The 11,546-nt window shown below is 40.6% G+C and overlaps 1 protein-coding gene across 1 annotated transcript in view; it reads left to right on the plus strand.

The window, feature by feature from the left end:
• Positions 1 to 7,464, plus strand: part of WIPF1 (WAS/WASL interacting protein family, member 1) — a 30,026-nt gene extending 22,562 nt beyond the window's left edge. The window contains exons 5-7 of the mRNA XM_006878819.1: positions 147 to 359; positions 1,193 to 1,306; positions 7,409 to 7,464. Of these exons, the coding sequence (XP_006878881.1) occupies positions 147 to 359; positions 1,193 to 1,306; positions 7,409 to 7,464 (383 nt within the window). The remainder of the gene's footprint in view (positions 1 to 146; positions 360 to 1,192; positions 1,307 to 7,408) is intronic.
• Positions 7,465 to 11,546: the final 4,082 nt, after the last annotated feature.

Raw genomic sequence — 11,546 nt, forward strand, 5'->3', positions numbered from 1 at the left:
CGGATGGGTGTGTCAGAGGCAGTGCGATTGGCACAGGATAGAGCAGGGTTTAGGGCTGTTGTACATAGGGTCGCTATGAGTCGCAAACAATTTGACGGCACATAACAACAACAAGGTATCACATGCAATTTCTTCTCTCCCTCCAGGCCCTCTCCCTCCACCACCTCCAGTAAACAGAAATGGCAGTACGTCTCGGGCCCTGCCTGCCACCCCTCAGTTGCCATCCCGGGGTGGACTAGACAGTCCCAGAAGTGGGGCCAGGCCTCCGCTTCCTCCTGATAGGCCTGGAGCGGGGGCCCCTCCTCCTCCACCTCCATCCACATCAATTAGAAATGGCTTCCAGGACTCATCTTGTGAAGGTGAGGTGTGGTTTTGGCTTCTTGGAAACTTTTCTGAGCTGTAGCACAGCAACCAAATGATGGATTCATTTGTTTGCATTATCGTTTCTTGGATTGAAGTGCCTTAGTTATTATCACACTCCCTGCATTGATACAGCTAGCCATCTTAGGGGCCACTGTGATTTCAAATTTAAGATCCCTGAGTGGTCATCTTCTACCACTTCTTGGGCAGATAATTTTTCTCTGGCTTGTTTTCTGCTTGAGGATCATTTTTGCTTAACTTTTGGTCATTATAGAATTCTGAAAATAACCACTATGTGGCTTACTTACTTATTATTTCCATCTTTAAACTGTTTACTGCAGGTAAGGGCTAAAGGCCTACAGATAATGATTTGCTTACCTCCGCCATTGTTTTCCAATTATTCATGGGCCAACTAGTAGGGGGGAAAGTTACCTCAAACATTGGCCCTCGGCTTCCAGGAAAGACTGGCTAGATCCTAACCGCTCCTTAGGTCTGCATTTACTTTGATTTGATTTAAAGGACCCTCTGTTTTATTGAAAGCAGCCTGGTGTTAAAGAATTCAGCTGCTAACCCAAAATATTTGGGAACTCTACTGACAGGTCTTCTGTGTCATACAGGATTGTTACTCTTCCGAGTGGAATGGATGGCAGGAGGTTTGTTTTAGTAGGTTTGTTTTATTGATCAGTAACATTTGTAGCATGTCTGGCTTTTCTTAAATACATAGGCGTAAAACTAGGAGCGATTTTTGCATTTCTGTTTTTGTTCTCTTTCATTACATAACATCTTAGGTGCAGATTGTCTGTTACTAAAGATCCTGTTTGTTTCTCTCTAGATGAGTGGGAAAGCAGGTTCTACTTCCATCCGATTTCTGAATTGCCACCTCCGGAGCCATATGTACCCACGAACAAAAGTTACCCCAGTAAATTAGCAAGAAGCGAAAGCCGGAGTGAGTATTCCTGGAAGGGCATGGGGTAGATTGCACATTGAGTAGAACAGGCTATGAGCAGTGGCCTGTACAGGAAGGAAATCCAGGCCTCTTGCCTAGAATGAACAAGAAAAACTTTGCACAAAATCAACTAAATTCTTGTCTGCTCCCCTTCTACACTTAGTGAAGAAATTAGACATATCCAGAATGTATCAGAGACATTTTTATTTTAAATACCTTTAAAATTTTATTAAATTTTACTATCTTGCTTGTTTTGACAATCTTCCCTCTTTCTAATTCTCCTGAGAGAATACAAATAGAGCTATATTCTATTCCTGCTAGTTAGAAACTGGCATAGTATCTAATTAATTATAGTAAAAGCCAACTGTAAGTGCTTCGATCTTTTTGATGTATTATAATTATAACTTTACTGAACATTACAGAAAAAAATTTAAGTATATGCATAATCTCTTCATCTTGACATAACATATTTTCATCTTACCACATTCTCTTTCAATTTTAGCCATATAATTCTGATTTTTTTTTACAGTCATAATTATAGCGTAGTGTTTCAGGGTGGTGGAGTTTACATAATATTTCTTAGTAGATGCATCCACATTTTACCACATGGTTTCATTTCACAGAGGTCCATCAAGTCAGCATACAATAATTTACCATTATTAGATATTTAGATTATTTCTGCTATTTATTTTATTATAGCTAATGCTGCTATATAGAAGTAAATGGCTTTTCCCCTATTGAAGGAACGTGAATGAGAAGGGAAAAACAGACAAATTTTACAACATAAATGTGTTTGTTTTTTAAAATTTTATTCTTTTTCTTGTGTACTGTCAAATCAGATCTGACTAATACAGGAGAAGATTGCCCCCTCCTTCTCCAGCAGAGGATCTGGTGGATTCGAACCTCATACCCCTGAGATTACAGTGTACATTCTTGCCACTAGGCCACCAGAGCTCCCCATAAATGTGTTTTTTGTTGTTGGGTGCCTTCAGGTCAGGCATAACTCATAGTGATCTTGTGAAAAACAGATCTGAAGCCTATCCTAGCCTGCATCCTCATCATTCCAGACACACCTGAGCACATTGCTGCGGTCACTCTTATCAATTTACGTATTATTTCACTGATGTTCTGTGCATCAGAAAGCTGGACAATGACTAGGGATGATAGAAGGAAAATTGATGCCTTTGAGCTGTGGTGCTAAAGAAAAGTATTGAATATGCCATGGATGGTTAGGAGAACAAACAGGTTCGTCCTAGAGAGAGTGAGACCAGACTGCTCGTTGGAGGCAAGGATTCTGAAGCTTCCTCTGCTTCATCTGACATACTTTGGACATGTTGCAAGGAGGGACCAGTCCTTGGAGAGGGATGTCATGCTTGGAAGGGTGGAGGGACAGTGCAAGAGAGGAAGACCCTCTATGAAGTGGATTGATTCAGTGGCTGGGGTAAAGAGGGTAGGCGTGTCAGAGACAGTAAGATTGGCAAGGGATAGAGCAGGGTTTAGGGCTGTTGTACATAGGGTAGTTAGGAGTCGCAGACAGCTCGATGGTACATAACAACAACAACATCACTAATGAGGTTTAGACTTGTAGGAGCATTAATGTCAGAAACGAACTTCCATGCCAGAAATGTATAGAGAGAAAGTTTATGAGCATGTCAAATAATTGTTGCCATGTTCCTAATGCCTATCCTTATTCACATATTGATCCCACAATTCTCAGAGAATGTGCAGTCAGTCCTAAAATAAGTTCACTGATTGGCTACCGGCATTTGTTGTTGTTGTTGTTATGTGCCGTCGAGTCGCTTGCGACTCATAGCGACCCAATGTACAACAGCCCTAAACTCCACTCTGTCCTGTGCCAATCGCACTGTCTCTGACACTCCCATCCCGATTATCCCAGTCACTGAATCAATCCACCTCATAGAGGGCCTTCCCCTCCTGCGCCGTCCCTCCACCCTCCCAAGCATGATGTCCTTCTCCAAGGACCGGTCCCTCCTCACAACATGTCCAAAATATGTTAGACGGAGCCTCAGAATCTTTGCCTCCAAGGAGCCACCCGGTTTAACCCTTTCCAGGACAAATCTGTTTGTTTTCCTAGCAGTCCATGGTATTCTCAATACTCTTCTCCAGCACCACAGCTCAAAGGCATTAATTCTCCTTCTATCCTCCCTGGTCATTGTCCAACTCTCTGATGCATAACAAGTGATTACAAAGACCATAGCCTGTATCAGACGCACCTTAGTCTCCAGAGAGACACCATTGCTCTTCAGTACTTTGGAGAGGTCCCTAACAGACCGCCATTAGAGGACATTAATACTAGAAGGAGTTAAGGTTGCTTAGAACACAGTCAAGGGCATCAGGAAGTGATAGGTGGTAGTCTAAGGTGCAGGATGGACATGGGAACATAGAGTTGTGATGCATAAGACAGCCTGGGACAACAGTCCATGTTTCTCTTGGTTATTAAGAATAGGTCATATTGTACTGTGAACCTATTTTGAAGAAGCCAGAGAATTAGCAAGTGTTTTAGCAAAATGTCTATGGTGAAATGCTAGTTATAAACAATATTGCTGCTTAAAAGGAGAAATTTTTATTAAAAAAAATTTTAAAAAGGACAAATTTTATTTCCTGGAAAAATTTGTTCATATAGAATATCACATCCCTAAGACAGTGCCTAATTTGAAAAAACATACTGTGATAAAATTATCACACAAGAGTTAATGTTTTTTGGTGAGAAAGAAGTCTTACTGTGGAATAGATACCTTTAAACTCTGTGTGTGTGTGTGTGTGTGTGTGTGTGTGTGTGTGTGTGTGTGTGTGTGTGTGTGTTCAGGCTGGTTTCGCTCCCTTTTAAAGGAAGGAGCCTGGGTGGCAATATGTAATGTGTTGGACTACTAGCCAAAAAGGACAGTGGTTTGGATCCACCAGCTGCTCTACTGGAGAAAGGTTGGCAGTCTCCTCCCTTCAAGATATGCAGCCCTCGGGGCCCAGTGAATCTTCACTGTGGGTTAGATTCAACTGATGGCAGTGGTTTGGGGTTTTTATTGGTTTGGCTTGAAGAAATTGTTCATGCAGACTATTCCTTCTGCCTTCTTATGACATTGTTGTTGTTGTGTGCCATCCAGTTGGAACCAACTTCTACCAGACTCTCCAGCACGTTTTCAGAGACTGTAAACTGCGGAGGAGGAGACCTCCCATCTTTCTGTAGTGGATCAGCTGGTGCACTTGAACCATGTGCCTCTGGGTGGCAGCACAACTCCTTACCCACTAGGTCACCAGGGCTCCTTGACTTCCTAAAAACATTCTGAGTCTCTCTTAACATTCTTAATATTTTTTTTAAAAATCCATTCCAGAGCCATCCTTCCTAACTCTCTAAATTTAGTATCAAAATACATTCCTGCCCCACTTCCCTTTAAGAGTAAGGGATTTGGGGAGCTCTGGTGGCTTCGTGGCAAGAAGCTGCACTGCAATCCCAGAGGCATACGGTTCAAATCCACCAGATGCTCTGCCGGGAAAGGAGGGACAATCTCCTCCTGTACCAGTCAGATCCGATTTGACGGTACACACACACACACACACACACACAAACACACACACACACAAATAATAAAATAATAAAAAAAATTAAAAAAACAAAAGACTAAGGGACTTGAGGATAATTGAAATGATACCCTACTCATTGTCCTATCCTCTGCACATGGAAAAGAGACTGAACACAGAAGACATTTTAAAATAGTAGTCAAATTTACTCATTTCCACTGTTGTCTTAAATATTTCTAGCATTATGTATTTAATATCTTACAGTGCTAATGGATCATTTGCCCAACAAAAATAAACCATTAACAAGGACTGATACATCTTTATAGCTGTCTCAGCTCCAAGCCCACAGCCTGGTAGGGTCCTCGGACATCCCTGGGAAGTCAAGAGCACATCCACACCAAAACCCACAAACCTCTTGACATCCCCTCAATTCCTTTTCATAGTGAGCCCATGAAAGAGAGTAGAATTGTCCTTAAAGGTTTCTAATGCTGTAAATCTTGAGAATGGACTGACTCATCTTTCTGTCACTTTTTACCAAACAAAGTGGGGTTCAATCTTTCAGTTAGCTGATGTATGCTTACCCACTGAGCCAGCACATCTCCAGAGAATGTACCCCAAGTCCCCTAATTATAGCTTTGTCCAGGGCTGGCCCTCTTTGTGCTACCTACCTGTGACGGGACCGTGGAGAGTCATGGCAGGCGTGCAGTCAGATGGATCTTTGTCAGATGCCTGACCAAGAAAAAATTTCCTTTGGGAAAGTGAGGACATAATGAGAGGCCAGACTTTTCTCTAGCTCCTCCCTTTGTTCAGAGATTTGGTTCTAACTTGGAAATCCCTAAGAGCTACTAGTTTGATGCTGAAATGCCACCTGAGGAATCTGCCAAAAGGCAGCTTGCCTACTCTGAACAGTGAGTCTCATAGCAGCAAATTTACCCAATTGGCTTATGTCCTTATAGACCCAACAGCATCTGAGCACCTAGCATCACACCTGGCACACATTAAAGCCTAAAAAAGTATGTAGTTTAAATGAATCGGACTATAAATGCATGTGTATGGATGGGCTATAACCCTGGTTACAGTACTGAAAGGTTATGTATACGCATCAAAAAGTCAGACAAACTCAGACTAATTGCTGCAGAGCAAGAGCCAACTCGTAACTGACCCACCCGCTGGCTTTCAGGAGGCTGTAAATCCCACGGGAGGAAGTGCCCATCTTTCTCCTGCAGAGCCACTGGCAGATTCAAACCACCAGAAATGTGCTGCTGCCTTTGGGTCAGCAGTGCACCTCCCTATGAACTACAAAAATACATTTTAAAAAATGTTATTTGCTAATTAGGAAGAATCTAAGTTGCCCCCAAAAGGGATTTGACTAAATAAATTGGAAGGTAACCTTATAATAGTATGGACATTGCATTGTCCCACATTGCAATGTATCCTTAGTAATTATACTGATAAAGAGTAATGGCTTTGAAGAATATTCAAACAAAAATATAACTGACATGCTCCTATTTTGGAAGAAGAAACTACATAGAAAAATACATGCATAATATAATTAGTGGTCTCTGGGATGGTGAAAGCTTGGGTGAATGAATATGTATGTATGTGTGTTTTTGCTATTCCCTATTGAGCAGGTAATATGTTTCTAATAAAGAGAAATTTTTTTTAAACATGGAAACATTTGTTTGTACAAGTACTCAGTACCCAGCAAGGAACCAAGTTTCTCTCATAGTGTCTATTCAGCTCTTTTCTTGCTTCAGCCTTTCACTTTTATTTCTTCCTTTTTTTTTAACTTTTTGTGCTTTGACTGAAAGTTCACAGAACAAATTGGTTTTCCACTGAAGCATTCATACAGATTTTGTTTGTGACATTAGTGTTCCCACCTAATATCCTCTTTGCCCTTCTTCCCTGTGGTTCACTGCTTTTCCATCCCTTGCTGCCTTCTGCGCTTTCTCCTTGGGCAGATACTGACTTTTGATCCCGTGTGATCTGTGAGCACCTCCGTGGTGTGCATGTCTGTGTCCAAAGCCTGTCTGCTGTTTGGCTGCACTGAGCCACAGGGCTGAGTTCACTACCAGGCTGCAGAGGTTCATGAGGTTCCACCCGTGTCTGTTAGACCAGCAAGCCTCGTGTTTATCATTTTGAACTTTGTTCCACATCTTCCTGCCGCTCTTTTTTCCAGGGCCTTATGCTGTAATCCACGTTAGAGTGGTCGGCAGTAGTAACAGGCACTGCGCAGTTCTTCTGGATTCAGGGCAGCAGGGTTCACGAGGTTCATGTGGTCCACTCATCCTTTAGACTAATTATTTCTATGCATCTTTGATTTTCATTCTTTTTTGAAGAAGAGAGATTAATAGTTGAACCTTTGACAGCTTATCTCAAGCTCTTAAGAGCCCAGTGGCTATTCATCAAATCATTTCTCATCTATACAAACCTGTTGATTTTCAGGTCTGGTCATAGTAGGAAAGAGAGTTGGTACCTTTCCAGCTACCCCAGAAATTCTACAGTGAAGACCCAAGACTTTCTAACCAAAATTGTACATTATATTTGTCTCTTTTCCCTCTCATCAAGGTGGATCGAACCGAAGAGAAAGAGGTGCCCCACCGCTTCCTCCCATCCCAAGGTGATCTTTGGCCTGCCTTTGACACCGAGCTTGAGAACTGCTTCTGTTATTGCTATCCAAGAGTTACACACCCTCCTCCCCTTCTCTTTCCCTTGTCCCCTTTATGTTGGGGGTGGGGGGAAAGGAAGGATAAGATATATATGTGTTGGGGTATCCAGTAAAGAAATGCACTTAGCTTTTTATATTGTACGTATTCTCCAAGCTACGCTTGCTTCAGCTCAGCCTGCCTGTTTGGGCTGCTTGGAGGTAGATAGGCTTTTGTGGCAAGTAGGCAGAGATGAACCACAGCCCAGCTTTCAGCCAACCAAATTCAATCATCCACTGCATATTTGCTCTAAGTCTATGATTATTAACGCCCCTGAGAGCTATTCACTTCCATGCCTTCTGTGTGTGCTTTGCCTCCTGCCAATTTCCACAAACCACAAGCCATCTAAGCAAGTTTCTTGAGTGAGGGCTACTATGACACTTTGGAGCTACAGGATGTCCAGTCCTTGACAGTCTTAGGTCGGGTCTAGGTCACAGCTTCCCAGCACAAATAACAAAAAATATAACACAAGCCTCAGATACTGTTTAACGTTTTCTAGTAGCCACAGTTTTTAAAGAGAAACGATTAAAGGTAACATTTTAATATATTTTATTTAACCCTTTATAGGCAAAAATATTATCATTTTAACTCTCCTTCAATACAAAAATTACTAGTGAGAGTTTTTACATTCCTTTTCTGGTACTAAGCCCTCCAAGTCTAGCACACCTTACGGCGCCTCTCCCTGTGGACCAGCCACGTCTCGAGTGCTCAGTGAACCACATGGCTGGTGGCTCCAGTATTGGAAAACACCAGTCTGGAAGATGCAGGGTAGGGAGTAACCTCTTAGTTTTTCTGTTCTTCAGGATTTTTAAAGGAATTTTTGAATTGTTAGTTTATATTCTAAAGCAAGATGGATTAGCAATTCAAGAGGTAACTAACAATAAAGTTAGAGCCCAGCACATTGTTTGGCAGCCAGCTTCGCCTTAAAGGTTTCCCCCTTTATTTTTCCCTCTCTCCCTATGTTTGTATGCAAACGTTGCTTACAGTAGCAAGGTCAGAAATTGACCTCGTATGGTTTACAGTCATGTAGAATAAAGCCATTGACAAGACACTGAAAGGGAAAGGCTTCTGGGCTCAGAACCAGCTGGCTTGTGCGCTCACTTGTCACCTGGACTCCTGCCTGATGCATTAGAAGTGGCCTTTGTCCTTCTCCCTCTCCCGACAAGCATGCTGCTCAGCTTGGGTCTGGAGAGGCTAGGCAAGGCCTCTGCGAGGAAGGAAGTGGGGGAAAGGTAGCAGCTCAAAAACGTGGAAGAAGGGAACAGATTTCTGTCGGTGGATAAAGCTTGCTCTAGAAATTTAAATTTGATGCTTATGGGATTGAGGGAACTAGGGAGGGAAATTGGAGGAAATTTCTGTTTAATCTTTCTAGGAAAGTAATTTGTCTTAGATCTATGCAAATTAAACTCTGATAATGGACCATAGGAAGAGCCAACCTTGCCTTTTTTTATATGATTTTGTTTACAAAACCTTACTGGGACTTTTCAATCTAGCTCTAGAGATGGGAAACAATATTTTCACTTAGGTGTTTTATATGGTTGATTATGTTTAAATTACTATTGTTTTTTAAAAGCACTTGACCACATATGTATATGTATATCTACCTAAATGTTGTATCATGGTGTATTGTTCATGTATTAGTGGGAGATTCTAGTAAGATCCAAAGAGAAATTTGAAAAATGCATTCCTGTTTATGGAATAAATGTTTCATTTATGAATCTAGGGGTGTCTAATAATTATAAGGTTACCAGTTGAACACATTGTATTTTTATAACTTTCCTTACCAAAGTCCTAGCCTTAATGCATTGAGAACGTGTTTTTTTAATTTTGTCCTCTGTTTAATTCATTTCTTTTCCATTCTGTTGCTTAAGGCTCATTACCCAAAGAGAATCAATAAATATTTTTTAAAAGATGTCACAAGCTTAAAAAAAATTTAAAAAATAAAAAAGATGTAACAAGCTTAGCAAAGTAGTTTTGAAAATGTATTTTAGCTTTAGCACTTGGGTAATTTAACAGCATCATTTTATTTTGGATTCTTTGATCTGATTTCAGCAGTACAAAAGAACTCTAGGATAAAACCTTTTCTGGCCCATTTCAGGAATGATGGGGTTTGGCCTTCCAAGAGTATGGCAGAGAAAAGTCTAGCTTAGAGCAAATGGGCCTGAATTTTTTTTAAATGGTAGTAAGAGTTGACAAACTGCCTTACATGCCCCAACTTTTGCAGAGACCACCCTAATGTTTGAAACAGGTTCAACAAATCCAGAATAAAGGTGTTTTTAATGTATATTTTAAGTGACTACTTCATTAATATACCTACAAGACCTTTGAAAATTAGCAATTTTATTGCATCAAAAATGTTTAATAAAATCTATTCAAAAACTTTAAAGTATAGCACATAAATTAATATTTTGTTCCCTGAAATCAGCTTTCATATAGTTGGATATTTTTTCCATTAAATTTCCAGATTTAATGTGTAATACAGAATTTTAGCATTCACATATCATTTTATATAAAAATATATTACAGTATTAAAAGTTCATGTTCAGTATTTATTTCACTATGGATTTTGTTTTGTTTTGTAAAAACTGATAAAAAGGTTTAATCCAATGGTGCCTTACTTTGTGATTTTAAAGAAACCGACTTTTTAATGTCTTAAGTAGCAGATAATTTGTGTATGTGTAAAACCGTTAGACCTCTGCGTGGCTCTCCTTGGCTTGAGCCAGTGTAGCCCTGTCCCCTTCTCAGGGAGACACCTTGGTCAATCCCTGCTCCGGTGTAACCTTAGGTGGCTGAAAACCCAGCCCATGGTCATGGAGTCAGTTCTGACTCATAGAGACCCTATCTTTATGGAAGCAGACTGCCTCATCATTCTCCTAGCACCTTTTCAGTTAAAAGTTAGCAACTGAGTGCTTAACTCCTGCGCCACCAGGGCTCCTTTTGCATCAGAAAGGCCATGTTAAAAAATGAGGACATGTCTGAAGAGATGCAACAGAACTCGATGGAGTGCACTAGTCAGACATTGGATAAATATAGCAGAGTAGGACATTGTGGCCCAGATCAAGGAGTTTTACAAGAAGTACAACTCTGCCTGGTTCAGCAGCGAGAGCAGAAACTTTGACATTTAATCACACATGAAACTAAGCACTTCATTTCTACACCACCTGGACCAGGTGACTCTTCTGCTCAAATCTGGTGCAAGAACAGACAATGCCCACACACTCAGAGACCCACCATAAACAGGGGCTGCAGCCTAAATTCCAGCCACCAGAGACTGATCTCTTCAACCTTGCTGAGCAGCACCTCCGGCTTTGAACTCTGTTGTGTTGTTTTGCACAGGGCTTTCTCTATACTAGTCTTTGTGGTTATAAAGAACAAAATGACAAAAAGAAAGTAAAGCAAAAAAAAAAAATAATAATAATAATCCGAACTTATTTTAAATTGTAATACCAACTTTGTGACTTTGGTAGCAGAAATAGGGAGATTATTAAAGTGGCCAAGAAATTTTGGCATGAAAAAATTTTCCTGTGTATAGTCAGGGACTATGGAAGGAAGGAGAAGTGTTTTCATACCACTGCATTCTGTAAACATGCACACTTCGGTATATATCCGCAGAATAGTGTAAATGGGGGGGTGGAGTCTGCCTTTAATAACTGCATTTTTGTAAGTTAGCCAAAAATAAATAAAACAGAATAATATGAGTGTCAACTGGCTTTCTTTTAAAAAGATACATTGTTCATGAAAATGAAAAAGCAAGTGTCTGTCTCTGCTTTATACTGTGCTAAAGACAAACCACTTCCTCAAAACGGCCTGTATAATTAAATGCTTACCGCATCTGCTTTCTGATTCCTTGGTTTTTGTTTTTTATTAATTTTAATGAACATTTACAGAAATTTTGGATTTTCATTCATTCATTGTTGCACTTTTCTCCCTGTCCACCCCACCCCCCACCCCAGTTTGCTCTTCTCTTTGAAAAGTAAAAGAAAAATTCTTTCATTGGTATA

Source organism: Elephantulus edwardii, unplaced genomic scaffold, assembly GCF_000299155.1.
Source record: "Elephantulus edwardii isolate Elephantulus edwardi_28Jun2011 unplaced genomic scaffold, EleEdw1.0 scaffold00001, whole genome shotgun sequence".
NCBI classification, from domain to species: domain Eukaryota; kingdom Metazoa; phylum Chordata; class Mammalia; order Macroscelidea; family Macroscelididae; genus Elephantulus; species Elephantulus edwardii.